Genomic DNA, 24,716 nt, shown 5'->3' on the forward strand with positions numbered 1-24,716 from the left:
AAGAGAAACAAAGGTGCTAAAATCGGAATGGCGATGTGGAGCTTCAATGAGGAGTCTTTTCTTGTTTGTAAGGAAAGTTGAAATTTACCCTCTGCTCAGTAGGGAGCCATTGAGGTATCTTAAATGATTGATGTCATATTGTTTTATTAAAAAAAAAACCTGGCAGCAAAGTAAAGAATAGGCTAGAGAGGGAAGGAACATTAGGCAAAATGAGTTAGGAGAACATGGGGTTAACCAGAGAACAATGAAGCCTGAATGCCATTGACGGTGTTGGCAGCAGAAAGGGAGAAAGAGATTAGGGGTGGATTTAGGAACTAAAAGGTTATCAGACTTGCCAACTGACTGGATATGAGTGTCAAGAAAAGGGGAGAATCAAGAAAAATGTGAAGTTTTTTTGCTTGGCTGCCTAGATGAATGATAGTTCCATTCTCTAAGAGAGGGAAAACAGTATGAAGAAGAATAGATTTGGGGGCAAAATATTGAGTCATTTTTCACCTGTTTTATTCGAGGGCATTACATAGAGATGAACACATGGGGCTAGAGGTCTGGAGAGAAGTGCAATGAAAATAATGATGTGCTCATCCTCAAACAGAAGCTGAGCTTTGGGGTGTCAGGGAACTCAGGTGAGGGAAAAGCAAAGACAACCAAGAATAAATCCCTGGGGAACAGTGGGGCCCGTAACAAGGAGCCCTGGAAGCAAATGGAAAGTATGGAAACACTCAGTAGCTTCTCTCCTTTGCTCCCTTCCTCCATTCCTTCCTTCCTTCCTTCTTCATGTTTCTTAAAACTAAGGTCAAAGAAAGGGTCATTTCACTCTCAGAGTTGTATTTTAAAATGCCCTTCCTGTTGCAAACTTATTTTTCTGTATAATTATGTTTAAAGCTTACTATTTAGCCTTAGCTTTTCCTATGCTCTTAAAGATGTGTGTCCCTGGGCTTCCCTGGTGGCACAGTGGTTGAGAGTCCGCCTGCCGATGCAGGGGACGGGGGTTCGTGCCCCGGTCCGGGAGGATCCCACATGCCGCGGAGCGGCTGGGCCCGTGAGCCATGGCCGCTGAGCCTGCGCGTCCGGAGCCTGTGCTCCGCAACGGAAGAGGCCACGACAGTGAGAGGCCCGCGTACCGCAAAAAAAAAAACAAACATGTGTGTCCCTGTTCTCTTCCTCTGGTAGGACCCTTCATATCTTTCAAGAGAAAGCCCTCCTGACCACTCTACTTAATGTCCACTTGCAGCCCATGCACTCTCTCCACCAATAGTGTTTGATTTTCCTCACAGTATTGAATGAGAACAGAATTTTTTAAATATACTCTTGTTTTTACCTTTTTATTCTCTATCTTCTTTTGTACTTCACGAGGGCAGGGAGTTTGTCTTGTTCCCCATTATAAACGCAGCACCTGGAAAAAATGCCTGGTATATAGTAGACACAATTATTTGTTGAATAAATGAATTAGGCTAATAGTCACCTCTCTAGAAACCAAACTATATGAATTTTTAAAGGATGCTCCATGTCAAATTAATGCCACTTTTGTTTTCCTCTTAAGAAATTTTGACCATAATAATATTTTTTATCATTTTGCAAAAGTTTTAGCACAAAGCCACAGAAACAGGTGAATCAATCTCTCTCTGTCTCTCTGTCTCTCTCTCTCTCTGTCTGTCTCTCTGTCTCTCTGTCTCTCTCTCTCTCTCTCTCTGTCTCTCTCTTTCCTTATGTGTGTGTGTATGTGTATGTATATATATTTTTTCACCCCTAAAAAATAGATTCCAGCTTGAGGGTTTCATTTTTTATCTCTATTGGGCATTTAAAAAACATTTTAAGGAAAGACCTGTATAGAAAATATAATTCTAAACATTGCTTTGGAAGTAATAGCAGAGACTGTTTACTGAAAGGGGAAGAAAGAGACCTTCATATGCAAATGTATGGCATTTGAAAATGTCATATAGCTATATCTACATATAAATAAGCTGCTCTCTGAATTCCAGGGAAGGGAGACTTCGTGTAGCATTAGCCAATTTCTAAATCAAAATAAACTGATAGAGTAGCAGTGAGTCAAGACATGTAAGAACACATCTTTACTACCTCTTAATACAGCTGTGGCACTCCAGGTTAAAGACCACCTAGCCAAAATGAAATCAGATCCCACAGTACTTGAATGGTAATGGATATGAACCAGTAGAAGAAAAGGGATTCACAGATCAAAAAGATGACAACTTCCTGTCAAGTGTTTGCTTCCTTCTAAATGTGGACATGTAATCAAGGATCTCATAATGTCTTCTATACTTAACCTCTATATCAGGATTGTTTTTTATGTGAGGTTCTGAAGGTTGGACTAAAAAAGAAAAGACTTAATTTTTACCTCTTTCCTTTTTCATATTTGTTCTTTTGCCTTGGTACAGGATGGTCACCTTGGGAAAACTCTTCTGGTAAACTATAGTATGTAAATTATCAGATGGGGATGAATAACTGCTCTATATTAAATGAACTATCCTTGCAGAACACCAGGGTACTATTCTACAAATTACATTTTTCCTACACTGGTTTGGTGCTCTTAGCTTCTGGAGGAGTTAATTAGCCTCACCTGAATAGCAGCCCATTCCTGGGCACCAGGTTTCCTAAGTATTATTTTTACAATAAGCCATTTGCTCCTTTCCAAGTTGAGACCGTGGAATTCACCACAGGAAAAAATTAATCAATTATTTTATGCCACTTTTACTGGTCATTTCGTGGAGCTGGTGTGGGAGTTGTGTTTCCCTAGCAGGAGGAACTATCTGCAATCTGTCAGGTAGCACCTGCACCACAGTTTTGTCTTGGGTATTAAAAAGCACAACAAAGCCCTCATCCTAGCACAGCATGTTTATAAAGAAGCTGGGGCTAAGAGGATAAGCTTCTAGAATGATAACTGAAGAGAAAAACTTGAATTTTAGAAAAAAAAGAAATTATAATAAGCTTAAGGTATCAATGGGGAAGAAAAAATGGAAAATCCAATAGTCAAAGGAAACCAAGAAATGGGAATGGTCTTCAGATGGATAATACAATTGCTACCTCTTATTGAATATAACTGAATGCTTGGCACTTTATCAGTGCTTTTCTGTGAAATGACACTTCAGTAAAAGAATTATTTTCACCATTGTAAACAAATTTAGGCTAAGAAAGTTTAAGCAATTCTCCCAAGGTCACATAGCTATTAAGAAGACGAGAATAAAAAAAAAGAAGATAAGAATATGTGTAAACTGATATCTCTTTGACCACAAGGCTGCCTGATCTCTTTCCATTATACCAGCCTGCCTCTTGATACATATAATAATAGGGGAAAAGGTAGCAGGATGAATTTTGGTTACATTTGAAACTATACATCAGTGTCTTGTGGAGGATATTAAAGGAAACAGAAGCAAATCCCTAATGAGGATTAAAAATATCGTATCAAAGAACATGTTCAGAAAACTAAAAAAGGAAAAAGAAGTTGAGAAAATTTTGTTGACTTTTTGCTAAAATATGCTGATGTGGAGATATTTATGTTTTTCTGAACATCTGGTGGATATTAGTATGTTTTTATTCACAATCTTCTGTTATTAATGATAAAGGGAAGCTGAGTAATTATGATATACTGCCACAATGAATGAATATCATGCATTTTTTTTCCAGTGTATTACAGAATGTCATTATTCCTTCAAACATAAAAACATAAAGTTATTTTTAAAAAGAGGAATATGGATGTTATCCTATTGTAACAAACTTGTTTCCATCAGAATAGACCGAGTCAGCAACTGTTGTATCTACGAGATAAGAATACATTTTAAGTCATAAGATTTGTTGTTATTAATAAGTGACTTAAATTACACTTTAACATTACCTTAAGTTTGAGAAATAAACTAAACCTGATATATATTTGCTTTGCCAAGAGAGAATTCCATTCTTTTACAAGAGGTCATGGAAGAGAGATTCTTTTATTAGAGATAGAGACACCATGGTTTCTGTCCCCTTGGTAGATTGTCAAAACAAAGTGTATCTTTACGGACCCTATAATCCTTCCCTCTGGCTTTTTTTGAGGGCTCTTCAGCCACCCAGGATTCTTGCAAGAATTCACTACTGAATATAACGGAATCTCTTCCATAAGATGCCAGAAATGATATATACTCAAAGGCTAGATAAGGCAAAAGGCTAGATAAGGCAAGCATGGCATGGATCTGCTGGTCCTGTTGGAGAGGGAGCCTCCCCATGAGTGGGGGCACTCCACATATTTGCATGTGCCAGTGAGTGTGTGCCAACTTGGTACAACAGCTTTTATTGCATGTACTACGCTCCTTAGTCTATACCCTCTACCCTCATTTCCCTCACTCTCAGTGCTCCAGAAACTGACAGCTCCCCTACAAGCCATGCTCTAGCTCTCATCTGACTTTTTGTATATATTATTCCAACATGGGATACTCATTCTTCTTTCATTTGTCTAATTCTTGTTCATCCTCCATGTTTCAGCTTAGATATCCTTCTGGGAATGACGATGATCGTAACTGTCACTTTCATTTATTAAGCATTTACTATGTGCCAGGCACTGTGCTAAATAAATGCTTCTTTACACTTAAAATCTCATTTACTTATTACATATATTAGTTTAAAACAGCTATAATTTATTGGGTACTTACTGTGCGCCAGACGTTGTTATAAATGTTTTACCGACACGCATAAATGTTAAATAACTTGGCTGTGGTTACAGAGTTGGAGGGTGGAAAAAAACAGAATTGAACCCAGACAGCCAAGCTCCCAAGCCTGTGATCTTATTGCCTCACAAGTGTTAACAGGTAGTACCATTATTTCAACCATTTTAAAATTGGGGAGATGGAGCCCATTCCCTCCCCACTTTCACCCTGGAGTCCAGACATTTCTGTGTTCTCTTCGGCCCCTATCTTTACCCAGTTATCACATCGCTTTGTGTTAGCCTGTTTGCTTTTCTGTTTCCTTCTTTTTCAGTGAGGAAACAGAAGCCTTGAAGAGTTAAGTAATTTGCCAGAAAAAGTTAATAATACTAAATGGCTGGGCTGAGATTGAGCTTGGCTCTCTCTTCCAAAGTCTGCTTTTTTCCCTCTGCCGAACGATCTCTTATAAACATGAGCCAGAGTATTTCTCGGCGGACATGCATTTCCATGAAAACGAAAGCAAACTGACCCAAAAGGACGCAGAGATTGTTTATTTCTAGGTCTATTGTTCCATTCTTGTTTAGTTCCTTTAGATTTGTTTGCAAGCATGACTATGAGGACATGTGATGATAATATCTAATTAAAACTAAAGCATTTATTAAGTGCTTATTTGCTAGCTATTGTTCAGAGGATTTTATATGGATATTTTCATTTATTCCTCACTATAACCCCATGATGCAAATACTCAATCATCCCCATTTTACAGATGAGGAAACTGATGCACAGAAGGGTTATATGAGTTGCTCTAAATCCCACAGCTGGTAGGTGGAGGAGCTAGATTTGGAACTCAACTTGACACATGGGTAGGAGAAACGAGATTCTTTTCAGTGTTACCAAAAATTCACTGTCGATTACCACAACGATTCGACTGATATAACATATAAATTGTGTATTACGAGACTAATAGAAAACATGCCTTACGTTCACTACCCCTCAGAGAGTACTGAGAAATACTTAGAGAATGAGAGAGAATTGATTGGGCCTAAAGCACTTTATGCTCATATTTTGCTCCTAATTCCTCTGGAATGACCGAGCTCAAAAAGATGATAAAGGGCTTGGATGGGGCCAACTTTTGTTAGCAGAAAGACAGATGGGGTCTTGAGACTCGGCAAAGCTATTCCTCTGCTAGGCATACTTCATCTTCTCTATATAAACTGATCTCCATTAATTCGTATGGAAGACTCATTGTTCCAAGTCTCAGACGAAGATTCCTACATCATATGAGCTTAAGCCTGGCACAGTTCTGAAAGGACAGGCTTGTCACCTCTAGCCACAAACAGGACACGGTAGTAGTTGCTTCCAGTGACCCAAGATCAATAAACAAATAGAAATATGAAAGGAGGTCTGGCCCTCAAAAACAATTAGCCCATTCCTGTTACTGCCAACTATGATAGAAAAGATTGTGGCGTTCCAAAGTCATGGAAATCCACTCAGTCAAGTGGATTTCTTTGACTTTCTCAGTCAAGTCAAATCGACTCTCTCAGAACTGGAGAATCTGTTTCTTAAAAACCATATGACGACATAAAGATGATGGTGAATATTTAAAAGAGCTTCAATAGGCTGAGGGAAGTAAGATTTCACAGTTTTACTATGAGAGATTGTTAATGTGATAAACAGTTTTGAATGTACACAATCTACACTGAACAAGAATAAAATCTTAAATTCAAAGACCTAACCATTCCTTTTGTAAGCTTCTCCCCATCCAAAAAAAAATAATCACTTGATGACCTTTATTTTTCAATTAGTGTATTTTTTCTGGTAAAAAGAAAACATATTTATTATAGAAAATTCTCTCTACTACCGAGAAATAATCAATGTCATTATCACTGTCAAAATTGGGGTGAATCTCATTCCAGGTTTTTATATTTTCCACACATTATATATTTTAGTATCGTACTCATTTTTCTATGTCATCAAAACTCTTCATAATTTTTTCTAGTTGAATAATATTTTATCATCTAATTACACCACAATTTACTTAACTATATTATACTATTGCTGAAAATTTAGGTAGTCTCTCAGTTTTCACTTTTATAGAGGATGTTGCAATTGATTTATTGATGAGTCTTTGTCTGCTTCTGAGGCTCTTGATATGTTAGTTTTTCAATGTTTGTATCATTTTCTCTCCCACTGATGATATTTCAAATTCTTGTCTCTGTACCATCTATCCCTGGCCCAATCTAACATAAGATGTAGATTTCCAATGATTATAGCTTCTCTCCAGATAGACTAACTGGCCTCCTTATAGGGTACCATGCTGAACAATTTAACTGTCCTGCTATTTGAGATCAGCTTTTAGACATGACCTGATATGAAGCTTACAAAATGAATGCCCTATACATGGTCCAATCTAAGTACACAGACCCAAACAATACATGTAGTAAAAAGCCTGGAAGTAAATAAATTAAATGTTGATAGTAGTTTTGTTGAGGGTGTAAACAAGGAGGTCTTTCTATGCTTCTTCTACTTTCTATATTTTCTACTATTCTTAAATCAATGTGAAATTGCTTTTATAATGAAAATACCCAATATACTTTATTTTTAAGGAAAAAAAGTATAGAACTAAGCAATTTAGCCCTCTCAAAAAATACACATTCTTCACATTGAATGATACAGTTTCCTATTAGTAAGTGAAACACCTATGGTCATGACTATACCTACAAATTCAAGTGAAGGAGGAAGGTAATCATAGGGATCTCTCCAGGCAAAAAACATTTCTGTCTCAATTATCTATATCTTTCAGACAAAATTGTTTTCTGGTCTGGAATTATCCAGATGACTGCCTCTTTCATTTGTCCCCTTAACTCTATATGTACAAGTCTAAGACAATGCTTTACCATTGAAAAATTGTGAAGAAAACACCAGATTAAAAAGGAGAACACACAGAAAAACTGGTTGTGTGTATATGAGAATTCTCTGTATTCTCTTTGTAGCTTTTCTATAAACTATTCTAACATTTAAAAAATTACTTTAAAATGAGAACACATGGTTTCTGGAGCTATCTTTCTGCCCTTGACCCACTGTATGACATTAGGGAATAATTGAATATTTCTGGCCTCCACACTCTAATATATCAAGGAAAAAAATACACACCACACCACACACACATACACACACAAACACACACACACATTTATATGTTTAACTTACCTAACATTTAGGGCTGTTGCAGTCTCAAGTAAAATAATAGCTACAAAAAACCTTTTTAAAATGTAAATCATTAAACGAATTAAAATAATAATGTAATTTAGTAATCCTTTGGCCTAAATAGAATTTACCGTTACATAATGGAAATTGAAGAGAGCAAATCTACATACTTCTTATCTTTAATAACTCTTATTTTCTCACGATAACTTTTTCAAAAAGAGAGAAAAATATTTTACTTAAAAGCATTCCTCACTGATGTTTCTTCATAGTCTAATTTTTCCCTTTCATTTCATGATATTTCTAATCTTGCCTTTAAACTGACCTCTGCACATCCCTTGTAGACCATTATAAATGTCCTTCCTACTTTAGATATCATGTAGAAGACTTCCTTTTAATAATCATAAATTTGCTTAATATAGACATTTCACCCCGACCATTTTCCTACTAAACTATTGATTTCTTTCAGTTAATATCAATTCTGTTGTAGAAATACCCAAACATAAACAGAGTTTTCAATGCAGTCTCAAAAATCAAAATCAGAGAACTGTCATGTTTATACATCAGAGCTTAATTGTTTTTCCTGCAGTCTTCCTCATTATACAAAATGGCACTACCATGTTCAAGCCAAAAACCTAGTCATCTTTGATCCATTCCTCTCATTTTGCAATACACAAACAAGTCATATTTAGTCCACCTCTAAGATATACGTGGAATAGAAGTATTTTTTTCTCTCTCCACTGCCACTATAGTCCAAAACCTGGACACTGTCTTTCACCTACACTACTGTATTGGTCTCCTATTTGTTCTCCCTGCTTCCTCTGTTTTCCCTCAATGATCTATTTTCCACACCAGTCAGATATACTTGAAACTATCCCAATGGGTTCTCATTGCGCTTTAAATTAAATCAATACTCCTTAGTGTGGCGTACAAAGTTCTACATAGTAATAAGGACCTCGCTGTTCTCTCCACTCCGTTTTAGCTCTCTCTTTACTTTCCTGGGAACCCTCTTCTCTAGGTACAATGTTGGCTCCTGGAATGTCATTTTTTTACATTAGAGTCTTTTTCTGTATATAACACTCATTCAGAGGGCTCTTCACCTAGCCAACTTTTTCTCATCCTTCCTTCTTCAATACCCTTCCCTCACCTCTTTGAAACAGGCTGCCCACCCTAGTCTGCTATATCTTAACATCCTTTTTTCTCTGTAACATTTCTCATTTAGATGCTAGGTTTTTGTTTGTTTTTACTTTTGTATATTGTATTATGATGTGAATGACCTTTATGAGAGAAACTTTGACCCACCACTGTGCACTCTGTACCTGCAGTATTTGGCACACAGGAGGAGATCGGTCAATATTTTTTAAGTGAATGAATAAATTGATGAGCTAATTAGGTACAGTACAGGTAGGAGCAAGGACTAGTAAATTTTAAGACCTTATAAGAAAAAATGTGTTTCTTACCTTCTCTGATCCAAAGGGCTACATGGTCACATACCAAGAGCCAGAAGTTGTGGGTTGATACTGACAGCATTCACTGCAGCAAAAGTGAGGGGGCTTGTTTGAATCACCTATGTCGCACTCAACTCGCATCTCTGGAAATAGCCATTTTGTGGTTTTTCTGTTTCAAAATAAATAGTTCCCTATAAGCCTCAATTCTAAGTGCCAGCTGTTATCCAGTGCCAGCTGGATAAACTAGGTGTTTGACGCTCTCCAAATTCAAATTCGTACACATTTTACAACCCCTATTGATTTCTTGAGTGGTTAACCAACCGTGTACTTGGGGAGTGTAAATTATACACTGGGAGTGTGTTAGACCTGTTAAAAGGTAAACTAACACTATAAGACCACAAAGTACCACTTAGTTAATAACTAATTTCAAGTCGTAAATGCTGTCCAAGTGGAAAGAAACTGTTAAGAACTACGCCTCATCCTTAACTATTTCTAGAGCAGTTCTTGCACACAAAGTTATCACTGACTAGAAATGAAGGAAGTGCCAGAAGAAATCAATTATTCCAAACTGGGAAGAAAGGGGGCGGGGAGGGAGGGAGAGAGAGAATATTCATAGCTATTTAGAATACTTGAGGAATAAGCTGTCCTAGATTAAAAAGATTTGTACTTAACCAAGGGATAATGCTTTAACGATGAGAACATTTAATGTCCAAATTTTCTTAATGGAGTACTCTAAATTCCCATCCTTCTTAAACAAAAGATGCTAAACAAACTCCAGCGTTTTCTTAATGAGTCAGAATTCTATAATAGCATCAGTTATTCAAGAATTCTAAAAATGCAGATAGAGATAATGTGGGAGATTATACTCCAGATGTGACCTGGAATTTTGTTGAAAGGTCACTGATGTCAGTTTGGTGCTTGGTCATTTGCTTCTTTCTAATAAAGGTAAAATGCAGCATCATTTGTTGTATGACAAAATAAACAATGTAAGATAACTGCCTGTCTTATAAGATGGATTAATAAATCAAAAATGAATGCAGCCCCTTTTATAAAGTTTCCCTAGCTTCTCAAAAATTCTTCTTTACTGTGGTTATTAGCATCTTTTGACACATCAGCACCTTGAAAACATAATTTCTGCGTTGCAAATGCAATGAATCATAGATCTTTCAATATATGCTTAAACTAAGGTGATCATATAATTTACCACCTTAACTAGGAAACTTTTGAGAGTGAAAGGAGGCACTATGAATCATTATGCTGGGAAAATAAACATAAACCAAGATTGTACAGGTCACATACTAGCTGAAGCCAATCTTTCAGCTCATTTTCATTAATTCCATATGGACTGTTAAAAAGTATATTTTATCAATGTGAGTGTTTGGTTGCTAAATAGTCATTATATTAGTTTGCTAAGGCTGCCATAAAAAATTACCACAAACTGGGTGACTTAAAACAACAGAAATTTATTATCTCACAGTTTTGGAGGGTAAAAGTCTGAAATTAAGGTGCTGGCAGGACCACAGTCCCTCCACATTCTCAAAGAGAGAATCCTCCCTTGCCTTTTCCAGCTCTGGTGGCTCCTACATTCCTTGGTTTATAGCAGTGTAGTTCCAATTTCTGCCTCTACCTTCATCTGACCTTCATTGTGTGTCTTCATATGACCTTATAAGAATACTAGTCATTGGATTTAGGGCCCTCTCTAATCCAGTATGAAAGCATCTGAACTAATTATTTTCCAGTAAGCTTGCACTCTGAGGTTCCAGACAGATGGGAGTTTTTGGAGGACATTATTCAACCCAATGCGGTAACCAATAAAATATTTGGTTAATGTTTTACAAATAATCATTAGATAAAGATTTTACTGATGATAAAAAAACGTATGATACTGAACATGAAAAAGACTTGTTCATTGGTATTCTCATGTCTCTATAACAGGTTAAACAGAGAGACCACATGGAAATCTATGACAGATTATCACATCATCAAAAGTTTTATCTTAGAAAGCAATACCACCTTTAGTAACAGTCTTATTCTGCTTAAATACAAAGATACTTGATTCATAGACATGTACTAAATATCATCAAAACACAATAACTTTCAACACCATGAAACTGTTCCGAGGTTATGTTATGTTCAGAAATTACTTCTTAGGAAAAACTACAAAATTCTGTCTTAGAGGTTGACTCTGTGACTTTTTCAATATCAATTTTATCTAGAATGCTTATTTAAAATGTCAAACCAACTTTCAGAAATACTCATAGCATAATCAGCTGCATTTGTTTCTTAAAATTGTTTCATCTTATCCTTGAATATTAGAAGAGATGGTATACCCTCTAATGTTCTCAATGAGAATCAACTACATTAATTTGGTCAGGTACCAACATATGGCAGTACTCCAAATTTGTAAATGAATCTAAATCTACGCTGTAAATTTTCTAACTGTCCTTTCTGGGCCATGACATCATACAGGAGGAATGTGCAAACCCATCAACCCATCAATTGCCTATACTTGCTCTTTCAAGTCATTTATAGATATCTTTTTTTATGGTTAGCAACACATCTTTGCCCTCCAGCCTTTTGCCTTTCACTGAATAAGCCTGAAGTGCATAGCAAATATAGCTTTTACCTCTGCATCTAATTCTGTCACGCTGAATATCTACACTCTACTGAGTCGACTACAGTTCTCCACTGTATTGCACCTTACCTTGTCGGTTAAGGTAGGGATTGTCTGTCTCTCTAAGGACACATTACTGAAGTGCAGCTGGCTCTTTGATGCAACAACTAAGAGGGACTAATCTTTTGAAAGCCACCACACCAAGGTACAGGCAGTTTCCAAATATATTGCCTATGCCTGTCATACTCATTTATTCATGCTACTTACTGAACACCCACTTATTGCTACTTCTTGTTCTACACCCTAGAAATGTTACAGTAAATAATACAGTCTCTGCCCTAGGAGAAAGTATAATCTATTGCAACGTTTTCTTGTGTGCTCTGAATGGGTAACAGGTGTATAAACTCATTAATCTACTTTAGCAGTCAGGTGGCTTGAGCGGCTAGAGCCCCCAGGCCGATTGTCTCCTCTGTTTGCCTAAAACCAAATCTTATCCTTTTCTATGTGTGTGGTAATGTGAAAAATTTGGAGATGCTATGGTCTGATGCAATGTTTCCCAGAAAGGAGTCTGGTGGAATAGTCCCACAAAATGTTCCTAAAAGGGAGAGGGAAGTTTCCTAGACAAATGAGTTTAGGAACACTCCATAATGTGTGTCCTTTCTAGGCATCTCACAATGCAGGTTAGCCTTTTAAAGACTCTGAAAACAAGCAGTAAAGAAATGCATATAGCTGTGTTTAACCCGCTCTTTCCCAAACTTATTTGACTATAGAATCCCTTTTTCCATGAAGCCTGCTCCAGAACTAGCACTGCATTGACAGAGCTCCCCTTGGGAAACCCTGGTCTGGAGAGTATGTCCATTGTCCTTAAGGCCCGCAATTTAAAAGAAAGGGTGACTGTCTTGTCCTGCTCAAGGAAATAAAGAGATGTCCCTCCCCAGCTGCCCTACTCTTGTGCCGTCGACACCTGCTGTTTGTTGTAGCACCATCTCTCCCAGTTGTCACACTGCCACAAATGGTGACTAGGCTTCCATTTATTCCCTCTATTTGTCTTCTTTCCTGCTCCCACTGCTTCTCTTATAACTTTATCTTTTCTACAGACTAGCTGAATGTCTAAAGATACCACCAATGGACCATCTGGAAATTGAACTAATCATAATCCTTGATATAACCTGCACCTTTCCTCAGCGGTGTTATTTGTTTCTATATCCAAGAGAAAGCTTCATTTACTTTCACACAGAATTCTTGTTGCTATTCTGGTTAGTTGTCTAATAGAGCCATTAAAGAAGCCTAGAGATTTGTGAGAGCTGGTCTCAGGATACCTGGATTCTGACAACATTTAGAAGTCTCTCGCAGATGCTGGCATTTGTTGCAGGCAGACAGCCTATTCTTTGAGTGTTGTGTTCTCAAAAGGGGCCTAAAATAAAATAAAACAATAAAAACGAAGTGTGGGCTTCCCTGGTGGCACAGTGGTTAAGAATCCGCCAATGCAGGGGACACAGGTTCGAGCCCTGGTCCGGGAAGATCCCACATGCCACGGAGCAACTAAGCCTGTGTGCCACCACGGCTGAGCCTGCGCTCTAGAGCCTGCGAGCCACAACTACTGAATCACGTGCTCCGAGAACCCGTGCTCTGCAACAAGAGAAGCCACCACAATGAGAAGCCCATGCACCGCAATGAAGGGTAGCCCCCCGCTCGCCGCAACTAGAGAAAGCCGGCATGCAGCAACAAAGACCCAACACAGCCAAAAATAAATAAATAAAATAAATAAATTTATAAAGAAAAAAATGAAGTGTATTCTAAAATAAAATGAAGTGTTCAGGCTGACTACCAAGATCAAGGAAGGCTTGATAGCTGAAGGCCCCTGATGACTTCTCATCACAATCAAGGTGGGTGTGGGAAGAGCAGCGCTGGGCAACCCAGTGCTCACACACTCCTGGACACGGAACAGCTGGCTGAGATCAGTCCTTTAAGAGAAGGAGCCGAGATAGACTTGGGACCACGAAGATGGAGCAGCGCCAGCGTAGTAATCAAGGGAAGGAAGCAGGATCCAGGCAACAGGAAAACCTAGCATTAGATGGCTAGAGACAGAGAGATGAGAAACGGCTAAGGTGGTGTCAAAAGTATTGTGATCCAAATCATCTGAATGTCAGAATTGCCTGGGGTACTTTTTTTTTTTTTTTTTTTGCGGTACGCGGGCCTCTCACTGTCGTGGCCTCTCCCGTTGCGGAGCACAGGCTCCAGACGCGCAGGCTCAGCGGCCATCGCTCACGGGCCCAGCCGCTCTGTGGCATGTGGGATCTTCCTGAACTGGGGCACGAACCCGTGTGCCCTGCATCGGCAGGCAGACTCTCAACCACTGCACCACCAGGGAAGCCCTGGGGTACTTTTTTAAAAGACAAACTTCAGGTGTATCAGCTGGTGATTCTGATTCAGGTGATCAGGACCAACCAAACCCTGGAAATCTATTTTTGACAAGCACTTAAGGTGTATCTGCGCTAGAACAAGCAACATTACCCTTAAAGGAGGAATTTGAGGATACCAACCCACTCATTAAAATTTTTTTTTAATTTATTTATTTTATTATTTATTTTTTAAATTTTTGGCTGTGTTGGGTCTTCATAGCTGCACCCGGGCTTTTCTCCAGTTGCAGAGAGCGGGGGCTCCTCTTCATTGCGGTGCGCGGGCTGCTCACTGTGGGGGCTTCTCCTGTTGCGGAGCACAGGCTCTCGGTGCGTGGGGTTCAGCAGGTGTGGCTCGTGGGCTCTAGAGTGCAGGCTCTGTAGTTGTGGTGCACGGGCTTAGCTGCTCCGCGGTATGTGGCATCTTCCCGGACCAGGGCTTGTCTTGTGGTTTTAAAAGTTCTTAGCTGCATGGTCTGCATGTTACACTGGAAAGAGCCTTAGTTTTTTTGTTTGTTTGTTTTTGGGGTTTTTTTGCGTTTATGCAGGCCTCTCACTGTTGTGGCCTCTCCCGTTGCGGAGCACAGGCTCCGGATGCGCAGGCTCAGCGGCCATGGCTCACGGGCCCAGCCGCTCTGCGGCATGTGGGATCTTCCCAGACTGGGGCACGAACCCGTGTCCCCTGCATCGGCAGGCGGACTCTCAACCACTGCGCCACCAGGGAAGCCCAAGAGCCCTAGTTTTGACCCCAGTTCTGCTTATCGATTGTGTAAATTTCTAAGACAAGTAATTAAACCTATTTGAGCTTCAGTTTCCTCATCTATATAAAATGAGATTTTTATAAATCTACTTTGAAGGGCTATATTAAGGTATACATTTTTGTTACGTTAAATATTAACACAATGTTAGGCATGTTGTAGATTCTCCAGGAATTGTAGATTTATCATCCTGTCTTGAGAATCTGTTTTCTTGGCTGTGTTTAGAAGACAACACCAAATCATGTGGAAACAACCCATAGATACAGTACATTATGTATAGTACATAGCACAGGGCCAGACACATAGTAGGTACTCAAGAAATGTTCATATAATATATTACCAATTTTTTGGTCCCATCTACGTTATTAAAATCTTTAAAAATTTCTGCTGTGTTTCAGTGAATGCTCCAGCCTAAATCCTCCTCATTCTCTGTTGGCTAATAATTTCAAAGTCACAGAGGAAAACAAATGTGTCACCTGAGAAGGTTTATCTTAACTATTTATCCATTGCTGCATACGTAGCCTATAAAGGAGAAAATAGCTTGACTCACATAGCCCCAAAGGCAAAAGTGGACAGGATCTGAACCCTCTGTCACTTGTGTTGTCATTTTCAGCACTGTTACCCAAGAAGTTCACTAAGAAAGGACACCCAGATTAGCCACTAAGCAAATAAGTTTGGCCAGAAATGCATAGGTTTAGTTCAAGACAAAAGAAGAAAGGGGAGGGGAGTATACCTGGCATAAAATGGCTTCCCATAATTTTTTCTTTCTCTAAGGTTTACAGTAAACTTTGTCTATGAAGAGCAGCTTGGAAGAGAGCAGGGTTGCTGCAGCAAAAGCTCAGTGGGGAGAGCTGTAGCAAATTGCCCCAGATAAGCTTAAGGCAACTCCACCTCTGGACTCCTGAGAGGCTAATGAACCATGGATCCCTGCCTCTTCCCAAGGCCTGATGTTTACACAGTGTTGTCAAAGACAACTAAACTTCCATAAAATACTATATTTCTAAAAGGTCTTCAAGCATAATCCTCTAAACCTATAGGAGTTACCCACTTGCTGAGAGTTAATAGGCTCTTGACTGAATGGTGAAGTTTGAAAAGGACCATCATAGGCAGAGTGCAGTTTCCCCCAGTTGCCTGTTCTCTTCACTATTTGGAGGGCCCCACCATCAGAAGCCAGCCAGGGCATTCCTAAGGCAGGGGACAGAGAAAATGGCTAAAGATCTGCTTGTTTTCCTCCTAATAATAAACAACTTTTTCTTTTTATCTTGGAGGTCTAGAATTTCTGGCTACATCTATATGAAACTTGTGATGTCAAATTCTTCAATTTATTAAAATTGTTTTTGGATGTCGTAAGTTAAAATGGTACATACAAGTTTCTCTTCCAAGGTTTTACAGATTTCTCAGCTTTTATCCATGTAAATATATTACCAGTAGAAACTGCGATAATAAAAGCCCATGCAACTAATCATCCAGTATTGTTGCCTTTCAGTCACTCCAGTCCCCAAATTACTATGTCTATTTCAGATGCTGTTACTTTTTCCAAATTAAATTCAGGCAATTCTTGAATAATGCCATTAAGGTCTTGCCTGAGAATTCAGTAACACAAAAATTAGTTTTCTTCCATTGTATTTAATTTTATGTCCAATAAGAATATTTATATATGCAAGTGGTGATGTGGATAATCACATTTCACATTTTATATTAGTGCCTGATCAACAGTACAGTAAGAAAGAATTTCTCGGGCTTCCCTGGTGGCTCAGTGGTTGAGAGTCTGCCTGCCGATGCAGGGGACACGGGTTTGTGCCCCGGTCCGGGAAGATCCCACGTGCCGCGGAGCGGCTGGTCCCGTGAGCCATGGCCGCTGAGCCTGCGCATCCGGAGCCTGTGCTCCACAACGAGAGAGGCCACAACAGTGAGAGGCCCGCGTACCGCAAAAAAAAAAAAAAAAAAAAAAGAATTTCTCTGCATCCCCACGCATCCTGCTCCCAACCCATACCTCTGCCTAATTAGCAAAGTTCTGGATCCAAATAGTTTCAATTACTCTTCTGAAAAAATAGGATAATGTTCAACTTGCAGAAGAAATGTAGCACTTGAAGGACTTGATCTCTATTTTGAAGGGTTTTCTTTTAAAATCTTTAACAGATAACTAGGAATATTGTGACTGGGCCTCTGCTCTCTACAGAACTTTAGAATTGATCTTGTCCTTAAATGCTTCCCCATCCGTTGTGCTAAGCTGTCACTTTCAGCTAGCATTCTCATTTGAGTCTCTGTCCTAGAGGCTTAAAAAAAGAGAGACTCTTCTCATCTACTCATCTGTGCCTTGAAGAAACTATGACAGCAGGTGAGGCTATTATAGAATTTGTTAAGTTGCAAGAACTCATATTGCATTACATTCAGGACCCATTCAATAGGAATGCTTTTCTGGTCTTTAAAAAACCTCGATTGCAATTCAAGCTAGATAGGAGGTTTTACTGCCACCTCATATGTTTATACCTGATAAGGACAGGAAATCATAAGAATTCTATATTTTCTTTGAAACCAACTCTAATCAACAATGGGACCATCATGACTTTACTTCTAAATTCATAATTTGTTTCTGTCCCAGGCACAATATAAATACAATGGAAAGAAAGATAGTTTTTCTAGTTGGTTAAATAAAATTATTTTCAAACTGCTTTAGCAATAGGATAGTAAGCAGGAGAAATTACAGTAAAATCAAGTAATCATCAGTAGAGGAATATCTCAGTGCTGGAGTTTCCTTGTACTGTTATAAACATGACAAATAGAAGTATTATATAAATACATCAAAAATGGAAATTTCATTTTGCAGAAAAAATGTGTCACATTTTGTGTGCCCACAGGAAAAGAGAGTTGAAAAGATAATAAACCACACTGTACAACTCACATGCATGTACTTGTCAAGATAATTCGTGATGCTAAAGCATAATGTTAAAAATTAAAGTAAGATCCACAAGCATATTGTTCCCCACAAGGAAGACAACATGTAGTAAAGAGCACTTTATGCTAGAATGTCTGAATTACAGACCCAGTAAATATTTAAGATATTTTACACTCTTTAAAAAGTAAAATGTCCCCATAATTAAGGCAAAGTGATTTCCTTCCCCAAATAATGTCCTTATTTCTCCACTTGTTTTTCCTAGGATATCAACAATAATATTTCGCAATAAATATTTATTCGTAATTTAATATAAGTAAATATTACGAATAGAAATAAATATTACTCTTAAAATTCAAAGAACCTAGAGATCTAAAATAATCCAATCTACCATACAGTAACATTCTACAACATCTGAGAAATAGTAACACATATGAGAAGTTTTCACACCACCACAAACTCATCACTTCACTATATAACTCATTCCCCTATTGAACAGTTCTGGTTGCTTAAAAATGTGCAGCGGAAATCTGCCTCCCTAAAGCATCCTCTAAATCCTGATGATACCTCTAGTTTAGGATCTTTCCAACTTACTCTAAAATCCTTACACAGAATCAGACTCCTCATGGGGACTCAGAGGCCTAAAGGATTTGTATATATATTCTAAAGAAAGGCCTGATTAAAGCAAGATAGGGCTGTCTCCAGAGAAATATCATCTGACCAGCCCCCAGATGTCCTCCCAGACTGTAATACACCATGGGTAGGATCTGGTCCTTTAGCCTATAGGTGCAGAAATTTGATTTTACAAACCCCAAGAATTCAGTGGGCTGAAGAAAGCTGACTTGTGCCCCCCAAATGCATGGAAACTCAGAACCAATCAATTCACTCAAATGAAATATATAAATGTCAAATGGATAAGATATCTAGGTGGTACTGTCAAAGCCAGCTACACAGAAGTCCAACTATTTTAAGACTAAAGAGCAGAGCATCAAAACAAGAGAAATGGGTTAACTGAGTATTTAATAGCATCAGACACTAATAATCTAGTGCAACCATCTTTGCAATCTTTGCAACTGAGCACTCTGGGTTTGCTAGTTCAAGTTGGCTTCTCAGGGCACAGCATCCCAGAGGGCACTTGAATAGATGACACAGCATGACATTCAGATGCTTCTTTTGCCAGACTCTAACCCTTATCCAAAGGGAAACATCCTTTCTTCAGATATAAGGATAATTTTAGTCAAATTTTACAGTCATATTTCTGCTTCAGTTGATAATGTGTTGCTTTGATAGATTAACTCTCTGAACGACATCTTGTTTCCAACTTTTTGGGAAGAAATCAGGGGTAATGATAAACACACGTGTACACACACACCACACTCTGGGCTATATTGGTTTAAATATCTGAACTGCTATGCCTGGCTCTGCCCACTTTCTATTCGACTTATCTTACTTGACTTGTGATTAAAGCAAGGTCTTGCTATTCGCCATTTCCTCTGTCTCTTCAGCTTGCTGTGTCTCTTTCTCTGAAAGCACCAGGAATAGAAACAATACATATAGCTGTGCTTTAGAGCAGCCCACTTCTATAGCTATTGATTGGAATGTCGACTAGCAATGGGCATGCAGCCCTATTAGCTCTGCTGCAAGTAACTCAGATTATACCAGAAGTTGTTTCTTAAAAAAGTCAGGATCTCATTCAGAATAAACAATTTGTAAACATTTAAACAGGAAACTGGACAAGGATTTTAAACAAAGACACGAAGAGTTTCTACCATGATCACTCTCTGTCTTAGAAGAGCGAGCACAATCCTTACATTAAATCTCTTTTTAAATGGAGAACAGAGAAGTTGATGTCTAAATCGTCAACCACCACAGAAAACATACAGACTTCCAAAGTATCATTTTTCTATGATTTTTTTTTTTTTTTTCGGTATGCGGGCCTCTCACTGTTGTGGCCTCTCCCGTTGCGGAGCACAGGCTCCGGATGCGCAGGCCCAGCGGCCATGGCTCACGGGCCCAGCCGCTCCGCGGCATGTGGGATCTTCCCGAACCGGGGCACGAACCCGTGTCCCCTGCATCGGCAGGCGGACTCTCAACTGCTGCGCCACCAGGGAAGCCCCATTTTTCTATGACTTTAAATCATTAAATGCTTTGTTATTGCTTCAAAATACCTATGCATAAACATCAGGATCACAAATACCCATTATGGTCCATACACATATTTGGTTTGTATATTATATTTCTGTGTTTCTACTCTTCTTAATATACTCAGATCTCATTTCTAAAACGTGTCTATTGCATTACTAGAAGTGGTTATATATTCAGGTTTTCAATCAACTGGTTTACTTGTTTGGATTGACTATAAATTTGTTGACATATATTGACGATTCCTCATTTTCTTGCCCAGGGTTCATTTCTTCTACTCATTTATTTTCAATCTCTCTAACTTTCTTATTTGACAGTATCCTACGAGCAGCATAACAGAGCACTCCAAGTTCATAAGGAATGGTGTAAACTAATTAGCAGATTTTATGATGGAAACTATTCCCCTCCCACATGATCATCCTGTCTGGATAATGAACTTTGTGAAAATATCCAGCTCTTACTACACTAAGGCAACAATCTCCCTCAAACAATCACCTATTTTGCCCTTGGACTTCAGTTCCTAATTGTGGACATGGTACAGATTCAGAAACAAAAACAGTTATGGGGTGAGGGACAGAGTTAAAAATAAAATAGCCTTAAAAAATGGATTTTGAGTTAAGAAAATTCTTGATCTTCTTTTGCAACTGACAGAAGAATAGCCCTAATAAGATGTGTTTGAAAAATACTATGACTGAAATCACAGTGTATAAGTGAAATGTAGGGAAGTTACAGAACATTCCCCTACATGCAGGTGTGCAGAAGCACTGAAGGGTTACTAACGAACACTAAATAGAAGTGTTGAATAGTTTGTTATGGGGAGAAGATCCAGAAATAAGAGTGAAAATCAGTGCTGGTTCATTACATCAGCAGTGAGGCTGGCAAACCCCACAGCTAAAGTCATCTTTCAATAGCAGGTGTGTGGTTTGTCCACTCTGGCTTGTAGCCCCCCAGCCAGGGCACAGAATGATCCCAGTCTTCATGGATTCATGAATGACCACAAGCCCTCTCAAGATGTATCTAAATACTGTGGTCATTCTGCTTCTATTTTGGTCACATACTGGAAATTTTACCCCACACTACCCATTTCAGTTTTGGTGTGTTTGCTTACTGCAAGCAGTATTTCTTACCAAAAACACCGCAGTAGCTTGGAAGAATGGAAGAAACCAAAAGAGAAAGTTCTATACATTCTCAGTCTTTTCTATGGAAGCGGTTCTTTTCAGTTTAATAGTAATTATCAAAGGAGAAATATTATACTGCAAACAAAAGATCACCTAAATAGGTAAAAAGACATAGATATAAAACAAATGAATGATTTAAATGCCATCGCCAGCCTCTTCAGCATCCTTATGATAAATCCTTTATGAATTTGGGTATGTCGTTTGAAATATTACCCACCATACCAATGTGCATAAATATCCCTACACAAGAAAGCACTTAACATATTTAACAATTTACTTCAAACTTTAATGTTTTTCAGATGACAGCCTAGATCTTAAAATGTATAGATATTTTATAGCCTTGCTTAAACATAAATAATACATTTGTCTAATTCACTAATACCAAAGGTACCTTTTTTCCTCATGATAAATATAGTCACCATCCATGACCGCCAGTAAAAATTATAAGGATGCACTATAATAAAAAAAACTATACCCCTATGTGGAAATGATAGGATATAATCTGTTTCATAAAAATAGTAATTTATTCTCAATCTTCCATCACTGGGAGAACGCATTACTGCTGACCGATTACTGTGGTCTTGAAAAGTATCTTTAGATTGAAGTCAAGAGAGTTATATTTCTCATGCGTTTAGGGAAGAATTTTAAAGTACATCAGGTCTCAGATTATAGAAGAAACTCAAAAAGGCAAAACTTTATGTTATAAAATGAACATATAAAGAATCCAAAGACTGCTTAGAGATGGCATTACAAATGAGAAGCAAATGTATTTAGACTAACAGAGGTCAGAAAAAAATTTAGTATCTTTATAGAAACATGAGAAAACAAAACTTGTTAATGACAGAAGAAAGGGTTCATTTTAGAACACAAGCTTTTTTCTTTACCATAAGTTTAAGTTTCACATGACATTGTTAAATAGGCCAAATATTATGAATTAGAATACACCCATAGCATTCAGTATGTACTGTGTTAGTATCTACATAAGTGATTCTGAAATAACATTTGCTCTTTCAGTAGCATTATTTAGGCAATAAAAAAATGTATGGGTGCTAGGAAAATTCATGTTCACAGTAGATGAATAAAGCCCGAAAGAATACATCTGTTGAAATTTGCATTTGGTTTTGGAAAACTTCTGTTTAACAATTGAACACGGGCATATTTTTTTTTTAAGCTCTCACATGGAGAGAGTATCAACGTATTAAAGCAATTTACTTTTAGGGACATTATGCTGGGCTTTGAAATTCAAAAAATAGGATTTTCTTCTTGAATTATTTTATGGTCAATGTACAGTGTCTACACAAGGAAAATTAAAGCTGTCTGACAACTCATAGAAACATCACTGGTTCTTAAAGATGTAGGAAATTACATAAAAGCATGAAAAGTACTGGGTAATTTTGCAGTTTCATCTCTAAACACAATTGTAAAGACATCTGTCTTTCAATTCTTTCTCCCTCTTTCTTCTGAAGCATGGCCTTTTAATTCTTGCCCTTTTAAATATTTTTGCCTACTGTAGCTTTGCTTCTTAATGTACTGGTTGATCTTACCAGGCTAAGAAAGTATTTACAGGGGATGTTGCTTTTATCTGTATTCACAGAGAATGCTAACAAATTAGAAGAAAGCGCCAGAGAACACCACATACCTTGCCCAGAACATTACAATGGCTTCTGCATGCACGGCAAGTGTGAACATTCTATCAATATGCAGGAGCCATCTTGCAGGTAATGTTTTCACCCTTTAACTTTTAAATGTATAAAGTAAAAATACAGAAACTAAATTCTGGATGTTTACAGAGAATTGGATGGCATTCTGCCTGAATGGGCGATCAGCAGCCATACCTTTCTCTCCCTCTCCTACACACACACATGCACACGCACACGCACACACACACACACGCATGAACGCACGCACGCACACACACACACACGCACAAACTAGAAAACTACAAAATGTGTGCACATACCCAAGTACTATGTAACACATCATTATATACACTCTTCTGGTGGAATTTTAAATTGTACCTTGGGCATTACAAGTTCCTTAAAGACACAGCCTCCTCTGGTTTATTCATCACTCTTTCCCATGGACACAGAGCAGTGCCTGGCACAGATCAGGTACTTGATAAATATTTCTCAAACAAATGAAATGAGGCCTAAAGATAACACGGTTGCTTTTGGGAGGCTGTCTTTTCCAGAGTCCTCCGGGTCTTCTAATAAATATCATCAATCTTGGTTTTGCTAGGATCCACTATCCACAAGGCCTGTGGAGTGAGATATTAGCTGTACCTCCACAGATTCAGACTCAGTTGAGACACAAAGAAATTGCCTGTCTGGATTTAGTTAATAAATACAAATATCTGCTGAATACGCATGGATAGAACATAATTATTTCAGAGACGATAAAGCCAAAGTGAAAAAGACCAACGTATTTTTTATTAAAGGAATATACAAGTGGCAAATGATGAAATAGGTTGCATATTGCTGCTATACAGTGAAAGGAGTTTCTCTCTCTTGTTCTCTTCCTTCTCTCCCCTCCCTTCTCCCCTCCCCTCTCCTTTCCTCTCCCCCTCTTCTTCTTTTTCTTCATCTTCTCCTTCTTCTTTCTTCCTTTCCCTTTCTCTGTTTCTCAAGACCTGCCTTCCTTTCATGTTTTCCTTCATTGAATACACTAGCACTTGCCTTCCAGTAGAGCAGCCAGGCACAGTGAGAAGTTGCACCTGCTGCCCTGTCATCCCCAGCAGGGTCGTCATTATTAAGCCCCTCTAGATGCAGAGAGGAAAGATCCCAGGATGTAACTATGAGAAATTCAAAGTGAAGTACTAAAATAGTTCCACAAAGTCAACGACAAGTTGATCCCCACTAGTATTGTTTTCATGTGAGCTGTTTCCTCGTTTCATGCAGATCGTCTACCTGAGCTTTCTGATGAGGGCTGAGTGAGGGAGAGGCAGCCTTCATTCTCAGATGAATAGCGCATGGGCTTGTTTTGCTGAACCAACCATATTGCCTACATCATAATTACTTTTTTCCTACTGAAATTTAATTCTCTAACATAAGCAGACAACTTTATGACCAGTAAATTAAAGAAATCACTCTTGTTGTACCTCTGGCCCTAACACTTTTTAACACTTATTCTAACAGTAGCATAGAGAATGCTTTATCCAAAAATAGATAAGTAGTACTATATTTTATACTCATGTCATCAGAAACAAGCCTTTTCTCAAGCAGTTATGTTGACTTAGGTTAATTAAAGAGCAAGTTAAATAAAATGTAAAGCTCACCTGAAAAAATATATATAGAAAGAATAATTATTCCTGGGCTTCTCTCGTCTCTCTATATTATCACCACAAATTATCTACCAACTCTCCTATCTTCAAACTCATATCATAAAGAATAAAAAGAAACTGCATTATCTTTGAAATAAAAAACACAAAGAGATCTTATTGAAAACAAGTATTT

The 24,716-nt window shown here is 38.2% G+C and overlaps 1 protein-coding gene across 1 annotated transcript in view; it reads left to right on the forward strand.

Moving 5' to 3' along the window:
• The window catches only part of TMEFF2 (transmembrane protein with EGF like and two follistatin like domains 2), a 250,423-nt gene that overhangs the window by 219,909 nt on the left and 5,798 nt on the right, over positions 1-24,716 (forward strand). Inside the window, exon 8 of the mRNA XM_030853661.2 lies at positions 22,859-22,982. Within this exon, the coding sequence (XP_030709521.1) occupies positions 22,859-22,982 (124 nt within the window). The remainder of the gene's footprint in view (positions 1-22,858; positions 22,983-24,716) is intronic.

Source organism: Globicephala melas, chromosome 7 (assembly GCF_963455315.2).
Source record: "Globicephala melas chromosome 7, mGloMel1.2, whole genome shotgun sequence".
NCBI classification, from domain to species: Eukaryota; Metazoa; Chordata; class Mammalia; order Artiodactyla; family Delphinidae; genus Globicephala; species Globicephala melas.